The sequence below is a fragment of the Dipodomys ordii genome, unplaced genomic scaffold (assembly GCF_000151885.1).
Source record: "Dipodomys ordii isolate 6190 unplaced genomic scaffold, Dord_2.0 Scaffold82, whole genome shotgun sequence".
In the NCBI taxonomy this organism is placed as follows: domain Eukaryota; kingdom Metazoa; phylum Chordata; class Mammalia; order Rodentia; family Heteromyidae; genus Dipodomys; species Dipodomys ordii.
This window is the reverse complement of record NW_012267298.1, coordinates 241,540-267,760: the sequence shown is the minus strand read 5'-3', so window position 1 is coordinate 267,760 and position 26,221 is coordinate 241,540. Positions and strand designations below refer to the sequence as shown.

Genomic DNA, 26,221 nt, shown 5'->3' with positions numbered 1-26,221 from the left:
GTCTTTATATGCCTATCTGTATTATGCAGTAGAATTGATAAAGCCCTGACCGCTATTTATTCCTTCAGAGGCTTGATGTTGTCAAAGAATTCAGAAAAGACTTTTACCAAACCTCACCAGACAGTGGAGGAAAATGTGGCAGACAGGGTAGCTTCCCACAACCTCTATTGGAAAGGTTCCCTCTACACTTTCCAGCCTTACTTGGGTTTTTCTTCCGATGATTGTTAAGCTTTGTAAAGAAGTCCACAAGAGACAGAAAAACTAAGAGTTCACTCTGTTTTATTTGCACGTCCCAAGGACTCGCCCGCAATACTGAAATCAGAAACACTTCAGTTCCTCAGTGTTAGCACTAATTTATGGTAACAATCATTTCCTTTAAATATCTAGCTTATTTTACCCTTCATTTTAAATTGTAAATTAAGGCATATATTTACATGCTTATACACAAAAAACTTCAAAAAACAAGTGATCCCAATCTTGGTCCAAGAGTTTCCGTTTGTGAAGTGGTACAGATCTGTGATGGGGACATCCTCTTTCAAGTCTCATAGGAGCTGGTCAGTCCGGGCCCCTTTAAGACTGATGAACCACGTACCTTAATTCTGAGTAAATCAGGGGAAATATTACAGCACACGCTTTGTACAATACCATACAACTACTGAAAAGGGCTCGAGGCTTTGTAATCCAAGGTTCTGATTTAAAGCAAAAATAGGTGGCGTAGACTGCAACCGCAAAGAAGTGTCCAATTAAAACCAGAGGTTTGGGAGATAATCTAATGGGAAAAAAATAGAAATAAAACCCAGAAATTAAAACTGATTCTTTATAAAGGGTTCTAATTATGTATCATCTATAAATAAGCTTAATTATACCCAGCATATATTTTAGAAAAATTTAATCTATGTTTGGCAGCAAAACCAACTTCTAAAAACTTTTTACAGTTAACTATTTAAAATAATCTCCTTTAGAGAAGCCAGTAATTTCTCTCAGAAATAATGATTTGGAGCTGTTTTCTTTCCGTAATCTTTAAATCCAAGGCTGAAATCCTCTGACCTGGACTGCTAAACTAGGCTTTCCCAAAACATGTCAGTATTGACATTCTGCTTACAGCTGACAAATGACTCACAGAATTTGACTTCACAGACGAAGAACAGTTTCCCAGATGTCTATACTGTCAAAGCTGACTTTCCTGAGTCCCTACATGTCAATCAAAATAATTCAGATTCCTCATAGATCAGACCATGTAAGTAAGCCCACAGGTAAAACCTATAGTTTTACTCCAGGGTTTCAGTTGCCATCTCCTACATCTTTGAGGCAATGCTGTTTCCTGCTAACGGATGCCTTTTTCATTCCCTGAGCCACATCCTGATGGGGATTCTAATGGGTTATAAAACAAGGCAAAAAAGAAGAACTGTGTTTCCCCAATACCAGCAAAGCAACTTACACAGAAAGCAGCCCAACAGGTCCAGCAACACATTCTCCACCAAGTTTGAAATAAAGAAAACAGGCTTTTCTTAGTTGGTGCAAGGAATCTAAAAAAAAAATTTAGAAATCATTCAAAAATATTCATGCATTTATGCTAGACTCAATTTATTTTGGAAATAAATAATGACAGTGTACCAAACAAACCTGACAAGATAATTTTAAAACACCTACTCCTAGAATTTCAACTGCTAGGATACATTTCAAATTTTAAATTTAATTATAGGTAGAAATACAAGTATCCATTGATTTGTTTCTGTAACTAACTGCTACCATGTAGATACTGAAAGTTATTTAAAAGTTATTCAGCCGGGTGCTAGTGGTTCACACCTGTAATTCTAACTAGCTACTCAGGAGGCTGAGATCTGAGGAATGCAGTACCAAGACAGGCAGGGCAGAAAAGTCTGAGATGTATCTCCAATTAACCACCATAAAACTGGAAGTGAAGCATGAAGCTGTGACTAGACTGCTAACCTTAAGCACTGTAAAAAAAAAAAAAGGTCAGGGACAGCACCTAGGCCCTGAGTTCAAGCTCCAAGACAGGGAAAAAAAAAAAGCCTGGAGATTTCAAATTTTATTGATTAGGAATGCCCAACCTGTATATAGACTATTACCTCTATACAAAAAAGAAACAAAGCACAAGAATATTTCTAGTATATAAAGGGTAAATATACTCTACTACTTGTACATTTTAACAGGACAGAAACTATAAACTTGGTTAGGTTTTTTTATTTTTACTAGTACCAAGTTTGAAATCAGGACCTTGAGCTTGTTGAGCTTACTTACTCAAGGCTAGCACTCTACCACCTGAGCTACACCCCCAGCCCTGCTTTTTGTGGGCTAATTGGAGAGAGTCTCAAACTTTTCTGCCCAGGCTGTGTTCAAAACATAATCCTCCAGATCTCAGCCTACTAACTAGCAATGAGCGATGATTTACAGAGCTACTGGCTCAAGTAAGTTACTTAGCTGTAACCTATTTGTTGAAGTTCACGTTTATTTAATAAAATGCACCTTAGCCTGCAATTGAAACTAGTGTCAAAGAAGTAAAAGAGCCTACCACCTTTCCATACATGACTGGAGACATGTTCCATCACAATTTTATGTGAGGGTGTGCATGATCAAGTCTAGACCAGAGAAATGAACACTAATGACTACATTAACAAGGCACTGCTATTAATGTTGTCTAAGGAAAGCCAACAGTATTCCAGAAGGAATGATAGATATAAGATGATTAGAACTGAAAGTTACAAAGAGCCACAAACTGGGCTGGGAAATATGGCTTAGTGTAGATTGCTTGCTTAGCATGCATGAAGCCCTGGGTTTAATTCCTCAGTACCACATCAACGGAAAAATCCAGAAGTGGTGCTGTGGCTCAAGTGGTAAAGTGCTAGCCTTGAGCAAAAGAAACTCAGGGACAGTGCCCAGGCCCTGAGTTCAAGCCCTGGGACTGGCAAAAAATAAGAGTCACCAACATCAACTTAGGTGTTAACAAACTCAGTAACATTTGAATTCTGGACTAACTACTAACTTTTGTAATGAATTCCAGTTTTCTGTGCTAAAAGTCTGCAACTGAGCAGTGTTCATAAAAAATAAGTATCTGAACTTACCATCTGTGGCAGAAAACAACTCATAAAGAGCCTGGGCGAGGACATTCACAACAAAGGAATGAGAACTTTTTCTTGACCAGTAGAATGATTTTTTGGCCTAAAAGATGAAAAACATCACTTACATTAAGAGAATGAAAGCATAAGCTAATGTTTAAGCCCTTCATACAGGTATTTACTGGAGTATGATCAGCAACTAATACAGCATTGTTTGTCACTTACAAAAGAAAGCATTTTCATAGTACTGGGTTACATGACTAATGCTAACTTTAACATTACAACCAGTGGCCTGTGGGAATCTAGTGTTGCACACAATATGAAAACACAAAAAGGAGGATACTCGTAGGAGAGGAATACAAAGGCACAATGCCTATGTGCATCTGATTATGTAAAATATTAGAAATGAACTCTAGGAAATGCAAAGATTTTTTCTTTGTTGCTGTTTTGTTGGTTTTTTTTCTTTGTCTCATTTGTTTCTTTATCTGTCTTTGGGATCTGGGAAGGGGGGGCTTGTCACTGAAATGGAGGGACAAAGTATAAACAAATGCAGCAATGGTACTCATTAAACACTGTACATTAAAATGAGCTATATAACTTGTGGGTGACAATGGGAGGGAAAACTGGGAGAGAGTAAGGGAAAGGGTAATACTGTCCAAAAAGAAATGTACTCTTTATGTACTTTTAAATAACCATAACCAGTTTGTGTATCACCTTTATAATAACAAATTTTTTAAATAAAAATTAAAAACACAAAAATGCAGAAATACTGTTAAGGCTCAGTTTGCAATTCATGTTCTTTAGGCCTAACCAAGTACCACTGTGAAGCACATGCTCCCAAGTATGGATTGCCCATCAGGACCCCATTCTTCTTAGCCCCTAGAAAGAAATCTATTTGACATTTTTGTCAAAGTATAACCTAGTATCTTACCTGGAAAATGGCAGCATCATCATAAAGATCAGGAATAGCCTTTAGCAGCGTTCTCCATAGCTTTATATCTTTAAAAGCAACAGTCATTCCTCCACCAGTAAGAGGATGCCTCAAATTATATGCATCCCCCAAAAGAAGAACACCTAGAAGAGATCCTTAAAATTATAGCATCCACAAACAACGCAAGTTTACTCTTCCCATAATTATAATGTGACTGATATGAGCAAAAAAATACAAAGACTGTCAATACAAGGAAACAAACCATGAGTAGAACTCATTGCAGTAAAGGTTCAAGAACTAATCCATTCAATATTTACTGGGGCATCTAATACCATGCTAGGCATAAGAAGATAGTGATAGATAGACCTCATGAAATTCACAGGCCTAATGTGAAATCCAACAAGGTCAATCCTTTTATAAAGCCTTTCTCAAGTTAAAATATGAGAAAATTCAAAAGAAACTTAGAAGTATCCAGATATAAGAAATCTCTTAAAAAACTAGATGTCTGTCATTTCAGTCATATTCAGTGTAGACAGCCCATACAGTACCAGCCCAGTCACACTGTAGTTCAAATAGAAGACAAAATAGACATTTAAAAAGAGTAAAACCAAACCAAAAAAAAAACCCATCCTGCTAGGGCTGGGAAGTTGGCTCAGTGGTAGAGTGCTTGCCTTGTATGCATGAGGCCCTGGGTTTGATTCCTTAGCACCACATAAGCGAAAAAAGCCGGAAGTAGCACTGTGGCTCAATTGGTAGAGCACTAGCTTTGAGCTGAAGAGCTCAGCTCAGGGACAGCGCCCAGGCCCAGAGTTCAGACCCACGACTGGCCAAAAAAAAAAAAAAAAAAGAATCCTGCTAGGTGAAAAGCTAGTTGCCCAAAATCACATATCATATGACCATTTTTGATCTCTGGGCCTGGGCGCTGTCCCTCAGCTCTTCAGCTCAAATCTAGTGCTCTACCACTTGAGCCACAGTGCCACTTCCAGCTTTTTCTGCTTATGTGATGCTAAGGAATCAAACCCAGGGCCTCATGCATGCAAGGCAAGCACTCTACCACTGAACTACCTTCCCAGCCCCATATGATTCCATTTGTTTAGAAAAATCCCAAATAAGTAAATCTGGGGAGAAAAAATTAATTTTATGCAGTGTTGGAAGAAAAAAGAATGAATGCTAAAAGTTATTGGATTTTGTTGTTGTTGGGTGACAAAAGTTGTCTACATTCTATCTGCAAATGTTATTCTGCCTAAGTCCTTTGCCTCACCGTCCACCTACTGTCCACCCCAGCTCCGGCTTTACTGTAGGAGCTATGTTCTCCCCTAACACCCATTCTTCCTCACAGCTCACTCTCCTGTGCACCCTTCACAGTGACACTGTGCTACTAAGAATGGGTTATTCCAAGCTTTAGCAATACTGCTAAAATGCCTCACATCCCTAACCTGAAAATTGCTTTCCCTAGATCCAGAACAACAGTTGTATCCTCAATTGTAATGTCCTCAGAGTCATGAAAATCCATGGAGGCACAGTTAAAGGTGACAAGGAGTTTTGTCTTTTTTTTTTTTAAGTCGGTCGTGGGACTTGAACTCTGGGCTTGGGCGCTATCCTTCAGCTCTTCTGCTCAATGCGAGTGCTCTACCGCTTAAGCCACAGCGCTACTTCTGGTTTTCTAGTGGTTTATTAAAGATGAGTCTCTCTGACTTTCCTGCCTGCTCTGGCTTTGAACTATGATCCTCAGATCTCAGCCTCCTAAGTAGCTAGGATTACAGGTGTGAGCCACTGGCATCTGGCAACAGGAAGTTTTATTTGGCCAGCCAACCACTGCCTCATCCTGGGAGGACCAAGAACAGCACCGATCTCCAGTACAGCAGAGTTTAATATAGGTCAGAACCACACACAGGTGGCCGTTTACAGAAGCTCAAAGATGATTGGGTGGCAGGGATATTCTTCAGCTGTGGTCAGGACCAGGCAAACAGCATTCTGGAAGCTAGAGATTCAAGACTGGAAGTGGGGGTTATCAAGAAATGGAAAATCTGGTTACCACACAATGACTGATTCAATGACTTACAGAGTCAATATTAAGCACTAAGTAAATATAAAATTAATAACCAATCCTCTGCATCACATGTTCCCTACTTATAAACCTAGTCAACCTATACGGTATTTGGGATACTGATGCCTTCTTAAAATGAGTCCAACAAATAATACCTCGTTTGTTCACTGGTGAAGGAGGAAGGAAGCTTGCTGGCATGGACCTCATACGGGAATTCTGAGTAGCTTCCAGAAATGATTCTTTCAGATGATCTGCAATAAATCCCATCAATCCAAATAAATGGGTTAAAACATTTCACTTTCAAATTATCACATATAAACAACTATTATACATCATCAAGTATAAACAAAAATCTATGACATATCTATTCTGGTTGCTACCTATATGTATCTCTTGCTGATGAAACAAGAACTATTTTTATTTTTCTTGCCAGTTGTTGGGCTTTAACTCGAGATGAGCACTGCCTTTTAACTTTTTTGCTCAAAACTAGCACTCCACCACTTCAAGCCACAGCTCCACTTTTGGTTTTTAGATGGTTAATTGGAGGTAAGAATCTCACCATCTTTCCTACCTGGCTTCAACCTGTCATCCGCAGATATCAGACTCCTGAACAGCTAGGATTACAGGCATGAGCCACCCATACTAATCAAATTATTCATTAAGCACCTAAGTATTCAAGAAGTCTAAAAGAAAATAAATGTACTGTCAATAGATGTATACATAGTTAGATTAAGATATTAGAACTATTTACCTTGTCTCATATAAATCTGAGACAAGGTAAATAGTTTATACTTAGAGAAGCTAAATTATCACTTACCACCTCAGTAAAATTGGAATGATGATAATGCCTACACTGAGTGGTTGTGTCTGTAAGAAACTATGCTTGTAAAGCCATCTGTGTAGCAAACATGCAATGAATAGTAGCACCATTACTATGGAAACCAAGCACAAAACAGGAAAAAAGCTATTTCAAAAATTCAGAGTTGGGCACCAATGGCTCAGGCCTATAATCCTAACTACTCTGTAATAGGTGAATCAGCAGGCTAGCCTAGTCAGTAAGTTCACAAGACATCCTCCCCCACCTCCCCTGCCCCGCCACTCACGGATCTCAACCATTACACTGAACAGAGCAGAGTGTCAACCCATCATCCTAGCTCTTCAGGAGGCTAAAATCAGGAGAACATTGGTTCCCGGCTAATACAGGCAAAGTAAGTTCATAATTTAACAGAAAAATCAGGGTACAGTAGTATGTTCCCAACATCTCAGCTACAATGGGAAGCATACACAGGAGTATCATGGTTCAGGCCAGCGCAAGCAAAAACAAAACCCTACCTCAAAAATGAGAACACAAAGGACTGGAGATGTGGCTCAAGCAACACAGTATCTGTCCAGCAAGCCCAAGACCCTTTGTTCTAACTCCAGTACCACAAAGAAAGAGCAAGAGAGAGAGAGAGAAAGAGAGAGAGAGAGAGACTTTAGACTACTGTCTCGAATACCTTAAAAATATCATATATTCTAATAATTATGAAAATTAAATCTCAATTACTAATAAATGCATACTTAACTACTTTTTTTTTCCTCACTGAACACAGGGCCTTAAAGCTTACTAGACAGGCGCTCTACCAACTGAGCAATGTCCTCAACCCAGAAACTGCTTATGTATATTTTCAGTTTGTTCTTTTAATGTATTAGTTTAAATCTCTCAGCACCAGCTTACCTGGCTGGCAGGAGGCATTTTTTTTTAACCTAAGAAGCTAACCTCTGATCTATTTTTAATAGTTTTAAGGAAGAAAACTGGAGAGGGAGAGAAAGTCTTTTGTGAGATTTGCTTTCAGATTTTGTATTGGCATGGCATCCTATTTCTTACCAGGCATTTGTGGGTAAATTTGTTCAACCATGTATTCTCTTAAATTCCTTGGCATTTCCCCACGAATGTCAACAAGAACTCGAGTTTCATCAGGTGAAATCTGGTAGATGAGAACTGGACTTGGATTAGCTAAAACGAGTTCAGCATAATTGGCTTTAAACTGTGGTGCATTCTAAAAGAATATAAAAAAAAAAAGTTTACTAATTTTCAAATATCAAGTTATTGTAATACCCATAGTATTACAGAGAAATCCAGTACCTTCATAAGCAAGCCAACGAAATGAGATGAAACAAAAACTTTATTGGAGACCAGGTTCTTCCTGAACTTGGAGAAAAGTCCGTCTGCAACAACAGTCAACGGAGCGTGGAGTTCCTGCAACAGAAATAGCAAATGCACAATTAGAAATCAGACTGTTATTATTTTTTTTTTGGTCAGTCGTGGGGCTTGAACTCTGGACCTGAGTGCTGTCCCTCAGCTCTACAGCTCAAGGATAGCGCTCTACCACTTGAGTTACAGTGCCACTTCCAGTTTTCTGATGGTTTATTGGAGATAAGAGTTTCACGAACTTTCCTGCCCAGGCTGGCTTTGAACCTCTATCCTCAGATCTCAGCCTCCTGACTAGCTAGGATTACAGGCGTGAGCCACGGCAGCCAGCTCATTATTTTTTAATAACACAGTTCCATGCAAGGGCCACGTACCAGTGGCTCACACTTAAAATCCTAACTGCTCAAGAGACTGAGATCTGAGGATTATGATTCAAAAACTTTTTTTTTTTGTCAGTCATGGGGCTTGGGCACTGTCCCTGTGCTCTTCAGCTCAAGGCGAGCACTCTCCGCTTGAGCCACAGCACCACTTTTCTAGTGGTTTACTGGAGATAAGAGTTTCATGGACTTTCCTGCCCGGGCTGGCTTTGAACCACAATCCTCAGATCTCAGCCTCCTGAGTAGCTAGGATTACATGCATGAGCCACCAGCACCCAGCCTAAAACCTGAGACTTTTATCTCCACCAAAAAGCATCCGAAGTGGAAGTATGACTCAAGTGGTGGAACACCACCCTTGGTTTAAAAAAAAAAAAAAAAAGCTAAAGAGCATGAGGTTTGCATTCCAACCCCAGTACTCACATGCATGCACACATACACACATATAAATACACCATTCAGGAGATTTAAATATTATTTAAATATGTAGCATTAAACATGTTAAATGTAATATTATTGGGTAACATCACTGAGGGCAGTTAAGAGTACTGTGTGGGTACAAGGTCATTGAGGATCATCTCCCTTTACAGTTCTTTCATCAAAACTCTACTCCCAAGCCAGACCAGTGGATCCCGCCTATAATCCTAGCTGAAATCTGAGGATTGTGATTTGATGCTAGCCCAGATAGGAGTCCAAGAGACTCTTATTTCCAATTAACTACCAAAAAGCCAAAAGTGGAACTACGAGTAGAGTGGTAGGTGCTAGCCTGCGCAAAAAAGCTTATAGACTTCCCAGGCCCTGAGTTCCCAGTCTAAGAGACAAGAGGAAAAACAACACCAAGACAAGCATGGACTACAGAGGAAACTTTGCAAAAGTACAATTGCTAGAAGGGGATAGATAACCACAAGGCCCTTGGGTCCTTTACTCTGCTGTATTACTATGAAGATATATTAGAATTTTTTTTTATTTTGCCCTTTAATTCCTTAAGAATTCTACTACTTATGCCAATAATCTGTTTATAATAATAATCCGTATGCCACACTTAAAACTTAAAATAATTTATGTGTATTTCACCACAATTATTTAAATAAAAAAGGATTAAATCATTAAAATGCCTTTCTGATTTAAACCACTCATTTTACCTTGTTTTATGTTGGCTCCTTTTTTCCTATAACCATTCCTCTTTGCTTCTCTGCTGATGCATATTTCTCGTACAGCTTTTTTTTTGGAGCTTGACCTCTGCGTTTAGGCACTGTCCCTCAGCTCTTCAGCTCAAGGTGAGCACTCTACAGCTTGAGCCACAGCACCACTTCCAGTTTTCTAGTGGTTTATTGGAGATAAGACTTTCCTTGCCTGGGCTGCCTTTGAACTGTGATCCTCAGATCTCAGCCTCCTGAGTAGCTAGGATTACAGGCGTGAGCCACCTGCGCCAGACTTTCGTACAGCTTTTAATACTGTTAAATTGGCTTTGTTTTTCAAGTTTTTATATCATCCTTATGTGCACTCAAGAAAATGGATTATAATCTGTAACCCATCCTGTTTACACAGAACTTTCAGGACACGAAAAATTTGGAGTTTGAGTAGGGCAGCTCACACCTGTAATCCCAGCTACTCAAGAGGCAGGGATTGGCTGAATGATGATTCAAGGCTAGCGGGGGTAAAAGTTAACAAGACCCCATCTCGGTAAATAGGCTGGGATCAATGGCTACTGGGGAGGCCCTTAGTTAAAAGGATCAGCTGAGGCTGAAGCCTAGGTGAAACTGCTAAGACCTTATCTGAAAAATAACAGAAGTAAAAAGGGCTAGGAGCATGATTCATGTTAGAGTGCCTACCTAGCAAGTACAAAACTCCAAGTTCAAACCCTAGCACTGCCAAAACATAATATTTACTGTGTCTCACCTTGACCTCTCCAGTCTCTTTATCTTTGTATTGAACGCCCAACACAGTGTCATCTTCTTCCAGAAGCTGCAGCACAACACCTTCAATAAAGTTGGCACTGAAGGAAAAGCACAAATAAATGCCTATTGCAGCAGAGCCAAGCAATTTAACTTAGGATAAGCAAATTTCTTATTCTCTAACTCCATCTTACTCATTTACCTGCACACTTGTGCAGGTAATGTGTGCACTTGTGTGCAAGGGGAATGATCTGGAATGACAAAAAAGCAAAAACCAACACTAGCAAGCTTGAGAACTATGTGTGGTTTTTACTTAGTAACTTACCAACATTGAATACTCGTTACAATGCAATGATTTTAAAAGTATGACTAGAGGTAAGGCTTAAGTGGGAGATCACCAGCTGGCAGCCAATGAGAGCTCTAAGACCCTGTGTTCAAGCTCTGGTAGGGTAAGAGATAGGATGCATGCATGCATGCATGGATGGATGGATGGATGGATGGAATAGAATGATGGGATGGAATGAGAGCAATGGGATAGATGGATCATACATATATACACAGAATAATTTGTATCTGAATTCATTAAAAGCCAAAATGCATGCAGAGAAACTTTTTTTTTTTTTTTTTTGGTCAGTGGTGGGGCCTAAACTCTGGGCCTGGGCACTGTCCTTCAGCTCTTTAGCTCAAGGCTAGCAATCTACCACTTGAGCCACAGCAACACTTCTAGCCTTTTCTGTTTATGTAGTGCTGAGGAATCAAACCCAGAGCCTCATGCATGTGAAGCAAGAGCTCTACCACTGAGCCACCTTCCCAGCCCCAGGAAAATTTTTTTTTTTTTTTTGCGGGGGGGTCCGGTCCTGGGGCCTGTACTCTGGGTTTGGGCCCTGTCCCTCAGCTCTTCAACTCAAGGCTAGTGCTCTACCACTTAAGCCACAGCGCCACTTCCGGCTTTTTTCTTTTTGCTTATGTGGTGCTGAGGAATCAAACCCAGGGCCTCAGGTATGTAAGGCAAGCGCTCTACCACTGAGCCACCTTCCCAGTCTGAAAATTCTTTATAGTTCTGATAAAGGAAAAAAATCTCTATATGATATTCTTTTTTTTTTTTTTTGGTCAGTCATGGGGCTTGAACTCTGGGCCTGGGCACTGTCCCTCAGCTCTTCAGCTCAAGGCAAGCTCTACCACTTGTGCCACAATGCCACTTCCACTTTGCTGGTGGTTAACTGGAGATAAGTCTCATGGACTTTTCTGCCGGGCTGGCTTTGAACCACAATCCTCAGATCTCAGCCTCCTGAGTAGCTAGGATTACAGGCATAAGCCACCAATGCCTGGCTCTATATGATATTCTTAACAAAGGCACTAAATATAAGTATTCCTTCTAATATATAGTTTATTTTAGTATACCTATGTTCTAGACTATATCCCAAATATTTATCAAAAATTATAAAATTTCATTTGTACAGAGGCCAAATTTAATTCTTGTCTTACTTGGGCTCTGCCATAGCTGCCTTCCGAAGACTCATGATGAATTTTCCATGATGGAAAGCTTTTCCATTCAGCACTTGCTTGTCATCTGACAAAGGATAAGGAATCTGAACTTCCGATTTGCTTTCGTGATTATGAACTATGTAGCCATTTACCACCTGGGCATCAAAACCATCCACTGTATCTGCAAAACAATTCAGTTCAAAAACAATTAAGCTGATTCATTAATATTAGGAATCCCAAAACCCAGAGACATTCAAAATAAGTTTCTGCTTTAAAGCTATGAAACCATTTAGAGAATTGAACAATTAATATAAGTATCTCAGAAACTTAATGTTCCTGGAAGAGAAGAGTTAATTTAAGCACCAGTACTAATACTAACAAAAGAAACCTAAATCATGTTACACACACCCAGCTCCACTGCCTATGGAGCCCTGCATGATCTGGCATCTGTCTACCTTAATATCCACCCTTTATCCTATGTCACTCTTTCTCTATCACCCACTACTTGTTAGCTATGTTGTTCACCTTGTCAGTCCCCTAAACAAAGGGGCAAATACATACATGTCAGGAACTGTTCTGAATGCTGTTATGAATAGGAAGCCATTTAATCCTTACAGCATACAAAGCAGACTGTTAATGTCTGCCATTGTACAAGTAAGGAAACTAACAAAGAAAGTTGAGTTAGGTTAAAGCTAGTTGTTAGCCAATAAGAACCAGAGTTGGTATGTCAATTTTTAAGACATTTCATTCTATTTCATAAAGTCTACTTCCTATCTCCTTATACTACTAAAACTTTATATTCTCCTTATATTTCAAGCAAACTGGCAAAATATAACAAATTTTAGAAATGAAATGGGGAAGAAAACAAAAGGGAATATACATCTACTAATTATAGAACAGCCTGAAGTGAAGAGTGCTTGCTAGCCAGGTTCAGTGGATCATAGCTACTTAGGAGGGTAAGATATGAGGACCATGGTTCAAAGCCAACCCAGGCAGAAAGTCTTTGAAACTCTTATTTCCAAGTGACCAGCAAAAAAGCCAGAAGTGGCTATGTACTTGCTTATCAACATAACTCCTTGAAAATGTATGAACCTACCTCCAAGACCAAGGTCTTTAAGGGCTTCATAACCACCTGGCTGCAGAAGTTCACCAACAATTCTGTCGGGCTCTTTTAAATCTCTCTCAATTACTGTCACCTTTCTTCCATCTCTGGAAAGGACTGCTGCCAAAGCAGAGCCGAGTACACCAGATCCCACGATGATAACTTCCGGATCATTTAGAGATGTTGCCATGGAGGTAGCTGCTCCTAGTGAAGTTGTTTCTGACATACTGATTCCTTTTCTGCACTGTTTAACAAAAAGAGGGAAATACATTTCCAAGTTGGTTAGCCTTAAACCATACTAGGACCATATAAATTCAGGAAATGGCCTTTTGCATACTGAGTAAATGTTAGATCCCAAACCTCATTCAAACAAATTAACTGGTATCTTTCTTTTCATCTTGATTGTATATAAAATCAATATTAAAATATTGGCTCAATTAAAAATGCGATATATAACAACTCAAAATTATATATTATTTTTGTCATCTCAAACATTATTTAGAAATTATTGTTATATTTATAAAAACCCACATCAGGTCTGTAAGCAGGGTTCAAATACACAAAGTCCCTCATACATTATATTTCTATCATTAATAATTCTCCAAATGTATGCTGAGCATCTACCAAATGCAAATCTCTCACAAATTCTGATTAACTTCACATTCTGCCCTATGCAGTACCTTTTAGATATTTCTAAACATACTCATCTTCACACTTCTTTTGGATTTTTATTGCTTCAGAGTAGGGAGGGGTGAGGGAGGGAGGTGTGTACTGTCCCTTAACTTTTTCTGGTTGGTGCTCTACCATTTGAGTCTCAGGTCCACTTCTGGATTTTTGCAGGGCTTTCCCATCCAGGCTGAATTCAAACTCTGATCCTCATATCTTAAGTCTCCTGAATAGCTAGGATTACTGATCTGAATCACTGGCTCCCCAACTGTATTTTTTCAATTTTTTTTTCTTTCGTCACTCATGGGGCTTGACTCTGGGCCTGAGGGCTGTCCTTCAGCTCTTCAGCTCAAGGCCAGCACTCTACTACTTGAGCCACAGCACCACTTTCAGTTTTCTGGTGGTTTATTGGAGATAAAAGTCTCATGGACTTTCCTGCACAGGCTGGCTTAGAACAGTGATCTCAGCTTCCTGAGTAGCTAGGATTACAATACCCAGCTATCAATTTTTTACAAGTTCTCCCTAAGTATCTCAGTCTGGCCTCCAATTCACTATGTAGTCCACACTGGCCTTGAAATTAAGATATGGCTGCCACAGTTTTCCCAGTGCTGGGATTAGAAATCTGGCTCTACTTTTGGATTATCATTGGGAAAAAAACCTATCAATCTAAATCAGCTTGACAGAATAAAAAGATTAAAATACTGGCTATAGTTCTATTAAGTGAAGATTAATTAAAGAAAATTATGAAAGAACAAAAGTTATCTTGAGCCCCTTGGCATTTGACTTAACAACTGCAGTCCTTAATTTGGAAGTACATATTTGATTCATCTCTTCCTGTTTTCCCATCCTGGCACTTTGAAAAGCCTTTTTAAATTAGTTGTGGTCCTCCAACATACAAAAGATGGACATTAAATCTATCCCTGGTTAGACTGACAGCAAAAACTTTTACTTTGGGGCTGGGAAGGTGGCTCAGTGGTAGAGCGCTTGCCTTGCATGCCTGAGGCCCTGGGTTCGATTCCTCAGCACCACATAAGCAAAAAGAAAAAAGCCGGGAGTGGCGCTGTGGCTTAAATGGTAGAGCGCTAGCCTTGAGCTGAAGAGCTGAGGGACAGCGCCCAGGCCCAGAGTTCAGGCCCCATGACCGGACCAATTTTACTTTGATCCTAAAATTGTGTTTTTAGAGATTTATGAATATTGACAATTGCAGTTCATGTTCTTTTTAATGTATAATTCATTCTCATAATAAGTGTTTTTGGTAGATAGACTAACAAATTTGAGTATGTATCAGATAAAGAATTGCAAAGAACCATTTTCGTTGAGTTCTCCAACATTGGAGACTGTCAGACTAAATGTCACTTAAAGAGATTCAAGTAGAGGAGGGGGAAGTGTAATAAAATCTAAAATCCTAGCTGGGCGCCCGTGACTCACACCTGTAATCCTAGCTACTCAGGAGGCTGAGATCTGAGGATCACAGTTCAAAGCCAGCCCAAGCAAGAAAGTCCATGAGACTCTTATCTCCAATAAAACCACTAGAAAACTGGAAGTGGCTCAGTGGCTCAAGTGGTAGAGCACTGGCCTTGAACTAAAGTTCACAGGGACAGCCCTCAAGCCCAGATTCAAGCCCCACGACCAATTAAGAAAAAAAATCTAAAATCCTTTAGAATCTATACATCCTTAGAATCTCCACAATTCTAGTATTCACTAAGCATACTTTTTCCTCTATAATACATTCCTTTTATTTTTAAGGCCCGAGACCAGTACTCAAACTTGGTACCTGATTCATTTGTTCATTGACTAGCGCTCTACCAATTGAGCCATGCCTCCAACCCCCATTCCACTGTTTGTATCTCATAATAGAAATGCTCTTTTGTCCTTTTCCTGTTCAAAGAGAAAAAATAGTCTATTTTCCATTAGTTTTAAAGTTTAAAACAACTACTATTTAAGCTACTGTGCTCACTTTTTCATCATCTTAACCATTTCTTCCATTTTTCTTCCTAAAATGTTTTGATTACACACACAAAAGGTCGTGAGAGGAGAGCCCTAAAATCAAATCTTTCAGAGCCTGATCAAGAGGAAATGCAAATGGAACTTAGTACTCAACAGATCACTCTCTGACCAGCTATCTAATTTCTAAAGACAAAAAATGAAGCATTCAGAAAAATATACTGCTGCAAGCAACCTAACTTTCCCTACTAAAAAATATTTCTCTAGAATGCATGATGACAGTAACAGCATTCCAGCTACTAGAACAAATGCAGTGACCCTAAGTTATAAATACCAGGGTTTTCAAATTAAGAAAGATTCCCTCCCCCTTATTTTCCAACCTGTACTCAACATGTCACTTAACAGAACGACTCAAAAGGCTTCCAACAAATGTACACTACTCTAGACTACTATTGATTGCCACTATTCACTAAATGGCTGGGCACCCGGCATTTGGCAAATATTAAACCTTTGAGTTCCCTGACTACCCACACGAGCGGTGCCATCTTTATCTACCAGATATAGACGATTCTGTCTTCATCAGAACAGTAATTGATTCTTACAGAAATTAAGCAATGAACCAAAAGCCTCCCAGTTGGAAATGGTAGAGCAAAAATTCTAAACTAGGGAGGGAAAGAGGGAGAAAAATGAGGAAAAGGGTAACAAGTTAGACAAAAAATGTAACCACTGCCTTACTTAGGTAACTGTAACCCCTCTGTACATCACCTTGACAATAAAAACAAATAATTCTAAACCAAGTCCCTGTTTCCTATAAACATTGTTCATGTGTCCTGTGAATACAGCAAAATGATGCAGATACAGAAGTCTACATAACTTTGTAGGTCACATATCCTAACTTCAAGGCTGGGTGTCCTGCTACAGTATGGCCTGATAACCTTACTTTCATAACTACATATCTAAAATCCATTCTTCACAGCAACTGGAATGTTCTTATGAAAAAAGTAAAATTCAAGGATTCTTATCCATGCTTAAACTCCCCAGTGCTCTTGAGTAAAAGTCCAAACTTTCCTGGCCAACAGGCCTGACTGGTGTGGCTTCCACCACCTCTCCCCACATCTACTGTCATCAGCTTCCTCCATCCCCTTGGCAGGAATCCTAACTTCACGCCATTTAAAGACCCAGCCTCTAATTTATTTCCTTGAGACAACGTTGTATTGACTCACAGTGTCCCAATGCCTACAGGCAAGACGTAACACATTGTGCCCAATGCTTTAAAATGTGGGGTATTTTTTAAATGCCTTTTTTTTCTTTCTTCCCAACTACAAAGGCAATCCTCACCCCAGGATTTCAGTAAAACTTTTTTGCCAACAGCAAAAAAAAAAAAAAGTTCTGTCCTCCTTCAGAATGAAATATTTCATCTTTCCAAACCAAATCCATATCCAACCTTTGTCTAAGTATCAATCAACGCTAAATGAAATATTTTTTCACTTTTCTTACTATCGAAGTAGCCATGACCCAGCTTAAAGAAAGTCCCCTAAATGTAAATTGTCACCTTCCTCGAAGTAAAACTCGAATCCGAATTTTAAAAATTCATTAGAACATTCATTCATTTCCCCCCCCCCCCCCCCCCGCCTCCAGCCATCAGCCTTACCCTCCGGGACTCCAGCTGCCCTTTCTTTTCTGCCCCAGGGGGTGACTTGGCCCAGAAGAAGCCAACGAGGGGCAGAGCTGAAAGAACATCGAAGATGGCAAACTGGGAGCCGCTAAGCTGGAGCCCCAGGAGGCCCCCGCTTCGGTGGCGGTAGCGATAGGAAAGCACCAGGCCCAGGGTCAGGAACACCAGCACGCACAACAGGAGCTCCTTGTTGGCCAGCGTGACGAAATCGCCGCATTTCTTATAAAAATAGGTGAACGTGGCAATGCCGAGAAAAGTCCACATGGTTCGACGGCTCCTTTGGTGGCACCGATCACAGCTGAGCTTCTCCCCAGCCACCACAATGGGGTTCTGGCGATTCCCTCCCCCGCCTAAGAACACAAGGTATTCTCGGCGGGATGCTCGCCGAGCACCCCTACACCATGTCCCAGGACTGCCAGTCAACGAGGTCAGCGTTTACCACACGACGCGGGCCGGGCGCGCGGCGCGGCCTCCGGGCCAGCCCTCGGCGGCCGGCCTGGGGGCGGTTTCCGCGGCGGCGGCGGGCGGCAGGCGGCTTCCGACGTCGGCGAGTCCGCGGTGGGATTGCTCTTCCACTCCCCTCTCCTCTTCTCTCGCGGGTCGGCGAGGGCGGAGCGGCTCGGCCGAGGCCCGAGGGCGCCGGCAGGTGGGACGCGACCGTGCCCGGCCCTCCCTCGGGGCGCCACGCCTGGACCGCCTCCTCCCTCAAACCACCGCCTCTGATTACCCACCGCGGCCCCGCGCCCCGACCTGGCGACGTCTCCGCGAGCCCCGCGCTCGGCGGCCCGGAACCCGCCGGACGACACTGCGGCTCCCAGGCAGGTGAGCGCGGGAACACGGAGCGTCCCTCCGACCCTCAGCGGCGGCGCCCGACGGCCTCTTCACCAGCATCCCTCGCGGGCAGCCACGGCTGCCCTCCCCCCGCCCCCGACTTCCCGCGCGCGCCGCTTCCACCGTAACCAGAGTAACCGCCGCACGCCCCGCGCTCGCCGCCCGGGCCGGCGCGCTTCAGCAGTCGGGGCGGGTACGGTTCAAGGGAGGGACCGAGGGGAGGCGGGACCGCGAGAGCGGCCCCGCCCTGCTGCGGCTCCGCCCCCTACCCCACCACCAGCCAATGAGGATGCGCTCCGCGCGGTAGGCCGAGATGGCGCTATGGGGCGCTCAGCCAATGGCGGGCGGCGCAGTCTAGGCGGCGTCGCCCGGAGAGGAGCTAGGGCGATGTTGCGTGGTGAAGGGTAGGGGCGTGGGGTGGGCGCCCGGCCCGAGTGGGCTGACGGAAGGTACCTGCGGGCTTCGTGTGGGGCGGGGCCTCGGCCGGCTTCTCTCCACGTCCGGGCTCGAGGCCCTCCCTGAGGAGGAGTGGGGCCGGTTCCGAGGATGGACCGGCCTGGCCTCGGGGGGCGCAGTGAGCGCCCGCCGAGCCCGGCTGGACCCCGCGTCGCTGGGAGCCCTGAGCCGGGTGGGGCGGAGGGTGCGTGTGGAACGTGAGGCGGACAGCACCTGGGCGGACGCGGCCCGCGCCGGCCACGGCAGATCCTGCCGGGCCTAGCCTTGCGCTGTCGTGGGGTTAACTCGCGCCCAGACTCGGGGGGCTCCCGGCGTGGGGGTCGGTGCTGCTCTGTGTGCCAGAGCATCGTGGCGCCATGCTAGGGCTTCCCCACCCCGAGACCGCTGGCCTTGGCCCGCAGCGCCGTCTAGGGGCCCTGCTGCAGGCTCTTGGTCCCCTCTGCCCTCGGGTGGCCGCGGGCCTTCCTGTTCGTGGCACCTCCGTATTTACTGATTCTGCTTAGGGCTGTGTCTTATCTCACCAATCTCAAAATTATCTTGAGGAAAGGGTCTGATAAACTTAATAAATGAGTAAGATTGACATTGGCACCAAAGGAAGATCTGAAGACTAGAATCGGGAAGCCTCTAGATTGTGACTGCCTCTAACCAGCTTTTATTTTTATCTTACTGGGGCTTGACCTCAAGAGCTCAAGCTCTTGCTTAGATTGCTTGCTCTTTGTTTGGTGCTCTGCTTGACCCATTCCTCCAGGCAAGCATTTTGCTGGCTAACTGGATATGGAATCTCATGGAATTTTCTGCTCAGGCTAGCATTGAACTGTGAGACCCTCCTGAATAAGCAGGATTACAGGCAGGAGCCACTCGTACTCAACTATAACCAGCTGGACACTAAACCACATCACTTTAGACCCAAAATATTCTATTTTACCTGCTAATAAGATATTTGTCAGAATGTTCTTGAAGGTGTGTGTGTAAATTGTTGGCCAATAAGATACATTAAAAACAATGAAATTAAATTAGCATTAACTCTTCAGAACATTAACATATACCATAAAATTACACAGAAGTTATCCATAAAATAACACCATGTAATGATATGCCTCTAGATTTTAAAAAGTCAACAATGACCATGTGAAAAGGCAAATGTTATCAATTTGCAAGGTGCCCACAAGGTTAAATAGTCCAGTAAAAGCATATTCCCTATGAATTGCCAAAGTTCATCAGGCAGTTTATGACTTTTTATGACAAATGATTATAATTCATAGTGATGCGTAATGACAGGAGAAAAGAAGCAACTTCTAGAAGAACTTAGAAACTTGATGGATAATTAATTAAAAATCACGGTGACCAGACACAAATTTTTAGGATTTAAATGGACCTCAAATGGCAGATATATACTAAAGACAGGCACAGACAGAATCATGACAATAGAAATCCCTACATCTAAACAAAAAGCTGATAGGACTATTTAGTTACAGAAGACAACAAAGACCTCATTTAAATATCATACTACAACCTATGTATAAAATGACAATAAAGTCACAGGACTTCACATGAGGAGCAGAACTGGATCAGGCACTAAAACATCAAATGATTGTCTCTGCTTTCCAAAAGCTACATTACCCACAATGTAAGTACAATTAAGATTAGAAATCAAAGCCATGAATCAGTGGCTTATGCTTATAGTCCTAGCTACTCAAGAGACTGACACCTGGGGCTCTTGGTTTGAAGCTAGCCTGGGCAGGAAAGCCTAAAACCCCAGAAATGGGGTTGTAGCTCAGGTAGTAAAGCACTAGCCTTGAGCAAAAAAAATCTCAGGGACAGCACCCAGACTCTTAAATTCAAGCCCCAGGACTGGAGTAACAACAACAACAACCAAAAAAAAAAAAAAACCCAAAGGTTAGAAATCATGATGGCACAAGACATGGCACCTGGCCATATGAACCAAGGAGCCAAAGAGCATAATTTTGTTCCACCATGATTCTGCACAGTTAAATTCTCATAGGCATCAAGTATATACTTTTTGAAAACTACATTTGGTTAACTTATGAGACACAAAAAGATTCAAAAACCTCTGACTGGCAAGGGACTAAGATCAGATGTATTTTACCTTCACTCCACTAGATAAAGGTGAGTCCAGAAAGTTGGCAGGTATCCAGATTGACCAACTGATCAACCAGGCCCAAAAGAGGAACTTCTCTTCTCTTTGTAGAGAAGATGAAGAAGATGTGGATCGGTTGGCCAGCATTCATACCAAAGTCACAACACAGCCATCCCAACATAGGGAAATGGGATCTTGCCTGGTCAAATAACCTCCATAATAACCTTGTTTACAGACAGATCAGCTTCATGGCCCATGTAAAATAGAAATGAAAATCAGCAGCCTTAAGGCGAGGACCAACATGGTCTTCACTGAGCCAGGTGCTCAGTGGTCGCACGTCATACAAAACTCATAGCCTTAGTACTCACAGTCGGATGATCAGACGTGAAAAACAGACATAACTATATGTTTACAGACTCCACAGTGGCAAACAGCATAGCCCTGTCAGTCACTCAAATGGACACATAATGACACATAAATGGCAAACCTGTGGTCATACTAATATTGGAAAGACAAGAAGCTTCAAAAAAAAAAAATGACACCAGGGCCAACACACATATCAGCAAAATCAGAAGGATGATTCACAAACAACCAAATACAATAGCCAGGTCGATGACCCCACATAAAACATAAAGATAGAGGACCAGGTACCTAAATTAGAATTAGGGATACAGATTAACTATAGACATATACTTTCACTTGTAACACTTGGGAAGGGCAAAGATGACATATGGATATTTCCAAAGTAACCAATAAGAAGGGAAGAAAAAAACCCACAAACTAAAATTGTAAGGTCCGCTCCTGGATGGCAAGCAGACTCTGCCCTCCTCAGAGCCAAGTCTCCACCCAGTACCTTTGTTACCTAGGCAACTGGCACACCTGGAAGAGGTCACATTCTGCATCCTCTGAGGTCACATCTGGATCCCCATGTGGCCACACCTTTCTCCTACCTGGTTCCACCTTCCTCTACCTGGTCCCACCTTCCTTGGCCACACCTTCCCTTCTCCCCTCCCCCCCCCAGATAAGGCAAGGCCCAGGGCCAGATGCTCTCTTTGCCAGCCGTATGGAGTGCCAACTTGGTCTGGTGCCAGCTGGTACGCTGAATAAACCTACCCCTTACCTGAACACCACGTGCATGGTGTTGTTCTCACTGGGCAGCCTCTTTAAAAACCTAACAAAAATCACACTACGGGACATCTTTAGGTAAATATATATATATTCAAAGGACATATGGACACTCACTATATAAAAGGATGGGAACCAGAAATAACTTGGCATGAGATACAAGAGGCCATGCAGAGTGCAAAATCTCATTGATAAAATTTAAATTCAGAGTTCCAACAGACACTATTCAAGCCAGATACATTTAATTTTATTATGCAGATACACTTTCCAGGACCACTACAATACCACCAACCAAAAATATATGGTAGCAGTGATAGACATCTACATCGTTTAAGCTTTAGCAGCGGCCAAACAACAGCTTTTACAAGCTGAGCACTAATGCTATGAAATGCAGGCTGTGGATCCTCTAGGATAACAGAGAGTGACAAAGGAACCCATATCACAGTAGAGACAGTGCAGTGCTTGTTAGACAATGAGATCTGCAATGGAATCTTCATTTACCCTATAACCCTACACGAGCGTGACATTGAAAATTTGTATAACCTATTGAAAAGAAATCAATTAGAATTCTAAACTTCGCAATTGAATGTGCTTCAGGTATATTTCTGTGTAAAAGAGATTGAAGGATTAAGGGAAGCCTGCATTCCTATTTTAATATAATTTAAAAAAACAGAGAAAGAAGAAAAATCGAAAACTCCCAACATGTTACCTTACCAAGTCCAAGGCAAAACTAAAGATTAAACATAAATATCACCACAAGAGATTCTGGCACCAGGAGACAAAAACTATTTTGGACAACAAGACACAAGGGACTGTATATACATACATACATATACATATATATATATGTTAGATATAAATTAGAGTTATGTGTATGTATTTATATATATACATGTATGTATATGTATGTGCATGCATATATATATATATATGTAACTCAGCCTAAATAACTAGTATGTATATACACATATATATACAAATAACTAGTCATAAATAAATTGATCATGTTGGCCATACTAACTTTCACCTTCAACTTGACTACTGCAGCAATAATGTAATAAGTACTTAAACTGCTTTTGCTATTGACTCCTTTTTAGAGTCCATGAATAATTAAAAGCAGGAGAAAAGGACAGCATCCTTGCCTCTGTTTTAGATAGATCTGTCCTTGTTCTGATCCATTCACTTTGCAAACAACTTGAAAGCCAAGAACAGGACATATTGATAATATATTTATAATAAGGAAATGGAGAAAACTGCCCTAATGGACAGAGCACCTGCCAGGCAACCATGATTTGATTACCTGACCAGTGATGATAATTATAGCAACTCCAGAACCCCTCCATAATTATTAACCAGGCTGTTGTTTGACTAGAACTGTTTAGTAATTATGCATAACTTTCATCCTTTGCTCCCAGCTCTTTGTCTATTTAAATCTAAACCTCAAGTCTCTATCCTGAAGATAGCTGAAGATGGTCTCCCTCCTTTCAGAGTATGTCCTGTGTCATAAATAAATCTCTTTGATCTACTCTTTCCTATTATCTATTTGGTGTATAGAGGCAAGTGGTTGGACCTGACATGTGGAATTCCAGGGCTTCAGGTATAAGGCCTAAAAACCTCATTTCCATGACTCTTGCATTGACATTCCATATTAGCTCATTTTTGCATGAAAAAAATAATTATTTCTCCTATATTGCTTCTGACACAAACATGTCATGAAGGAAGAGGCTGCAGAGAGGTATGACTGGCGTCTCTGAGATCTGTGATGCTCTGGGGATTTTACCTGCTCAGTAGTCTCCAATTCTGCAATGGCAAACTATAGGATGATTTTGCTCCTTTCTCTCATGAGAAATAAGAAATTGTCAAGGGCTGGGATGTAGCTCAGTGGCAAAGCACTTGCCTAGCAAGCCCAACGTCCTGGGTTCAATCCCCAGTACCAAAAAAGAAAAGACAAAAAAAATACAGTTAAAAAAAAAAACCCAAACAAAAAAAAATTGTCAAGCAAACCTGTAGACAATCTGAATACATGGGTACGTGAGTCGAGACATATTTAGACATTAGCATAAAATACATAAGCATGATACTCATTCAGCATTCATTGATGCCACCATTTGCCAAGTGTAGCGTCAAATGCCACAGAGCTGGGCGGGGGGAGGATGGGAAGGGATGGGAAAGGGAAACAAAGAAGGAGGCTACAATGCTTGATAAGAAATATACTCATTATCTTGCCCATGTAATTGTAACCCCTCTGTACAGTATTTTCACAATTAAAAAAAAAAGCCACAGAGCTTGCAATTTTACAGAGCAAACCTAACCCACTTTAATCACTAAGTATCTCTAGATCTTCAGATTTTTTAAGTAAGTTTGAAAATGGAGTCTTTAGCAGAGTGGGTATAGTTCCAGAGATAGTAAAAAGGAGCCATAAAAACTTGCATGCTCTTCTACAACTAGACCATTCTTACACATTTTGCTCATCCCATTGTTACTTGACCTCTGCTACTCAGAGAGGTCATTAGTAGGATTCCATAAAGTAAGAGACTAGCTGAGACCAGTCTTTCAAACATATAATGGGCCATTGCCAGATTCACTGTCCATACTTCCCATTATGAGTGAGGAAATTTCTACACCTTGAGGGAGAAGGAACTTGGTAAACCTGACTTGGATGACATGGTCCAATGAGAGTGTCCACATTTATATTAGAGGTATCTGTTAGCATGTTCTAGCAGTTGTAAGGGTGTATAGCATTTAGGGGTGCACTTCCTGCTAATTCTACAGCTATACACATTACTCTGCGTGTCTCCCTATGACACTGTAGGAAAAAAAAAACCAGAAGTCCCTTTTTTGAGTAAAAATAGAATATATAAGGCTCTCATAATTAAAAGAAATTATGAAACCATAAATAAGAATGGTTCTTTACCCACAATGCTGCTGAGTCATTTGTTTTAGGAAGAAAAATAGAAAACACAGGCTGAGCGCTCATGGCTCATGCCTGTAATTTTAGCCACAAGGGAGAAGGGAGGTAGAGAACAGGTTGATTAAAGTTCAAGGCCAGCCTGGGGAAAGTTTGTGAGACTTCCATCTCAACGAATAGCTGGAAAGTGATATGCCCCTGCTATGACAGGAAGTGGAGATAGGATTGATGTCCATACTGGCCTGAGAAAAAGTGAGAGCATAATTCAAAAATAACCAGAGTATGGGGCTGGGAAAGTAGCTTAGTGGTAGAGAGCTTGCCTTGCATGCATGAGGCCCTGGGTTTAATTCCTCAGCATCACATAAGCAGGAAAAGCCGGAAGTGGTGCTATGGCTCAAGTGGTAGAGCGCTAGCCTTGAGCTGAAGAGCTGAGGGACAGTGCCTAGGCCCAGAGTTCAGGCCCCACGACTGACAAAAAATAAAAATAACCAGAGTAAACAAAGCTAGGGGAGGCAGGGCTAAGTGTAAAATTTCTGCCTAGCAAGGACAAAACTATAACTTCAATACCCAGAACTGAAGAGAGAGAGAAAGGAAGGAAAGAAAAAAAGGATGATGGGAGGGAGGGAAGAAAGGTGATCAAATGAATGTTATGATCAAAGCAAGGGTCTTCTGAACTCTATTAAGCACTTTACCACTGAGCTACTGAACCCTATTTCTGTTCTCGAATACTTTATTCTTAGGGTTCCTGTTAATAATCGCAGTCTCTAAGTAGGATAAGTTTGTGGCTATATTGCTACTTCTGTTTTCTTTCTTTTTGAGACAGGGTCTCACTATGTAGCCCAGGTGACCAGGAACTTGACATCCTCCTGGCCTCAAGCTATTTCTGTGTTAAAAACACGTGAGCTAGGCATGGTGGTGCCTGCTTGTAATCCCAGCACTTGGGAGAGGCTGAGACAGCCCAAGCAAACTAGGCTACCTAACAGGACCCCCTGTCTCAAAAGAAAAAAAATACATTTTTCAATTTGTTTCCATGAATAATAATGCCATTAGAATTTATTGAGATTCTGCAATGGATTAAGCACTGTGCTAGAAGCTTTGTAAAATCCCCATAACAACCTTGCAAACCAGGTATTATTTTTGCTATACAAATGGAGGAACTGAGGCTTAGCTTATTGTGTGAATTTGCACAGATCATGTGATTGATGACTGTACACCATACTAAGGCTGCTGCTGAATTTCAGCCTCAACCATACACCCATAACTTAATTAGCAAATGTTAATCCAACTCTGAGTTGTCTGTGGTTTAAAAAAAATACTGTGAGAATGGAGACCAGCCCCAAGTGGTAGAAAGTCTCTTTGCAACCGTGAAGTCCTGAATTTAAACCCCAGTATGGCCAAAAGAAGAAGTAAAATCTC

The 26,221-nt window shown here is 41.6% G+C and overlaps 1 protein-coding gene across 1 annotated transcript; it reads right to left on the bottom strand.

Annotated features, from left to right (window-relative positions):
- Window positions 1–259: 259 nt before the first annotated feature.
- On the bottom strand, window positions 260–17,877 carry Sqle (squalene epoxidase). Its single transcript, XM_013025195.1, has 11 exons — window positions 17,364–17,877; window positions 13,097–13,346; window positions 12,001–12,181; window positions 10,520–10,616; window positions 8,181–8,294; window positions 7,923–8,094; window positions 6,211–6,306; window positions 4,009–4,151; window positions 3,084–3,180; window positions 1,439–1,526; window positions 260–769 (listed from the first exon to the last, which is right to left on the bottom strand). Exons 1-11 carry the CDS (start codon window positions 17,649–17,651, stop codon window positions 571–573), a joined length of 1,725 nt encoding a protein of 574 aa, XP_012880649.1. The 5' UTR covers window positions 17,652–17,877; the 3' UTR covers window positions 260–570.
- Window positions 17,878–26,221: the final 8,344 nt, after the last annotated feature.

Coding starts and splice junctions, on each gene's coding strand:
- Sqle (XM_013025195.1), bottom strand. CDS start 17,651: ATGTGGACTTTTCTCGGCATTGCCACGTTCACCTATTTTTATAAGAAA. Junction 4,152..6,210: donor TTCACCAGTGAACAAACGAG/GTATTATTTGTT, acceptor GATCTCTTCTAG/GTGTTCTTCTTTTGGGGGAT. Junction 1,527..3,083: donor GTTGTTTTCTGCCACAGATG/GTAAGTTCAGAT, acceptor TTTTTTTTTTAG/ATTCCTTGCACCAACTAAGA.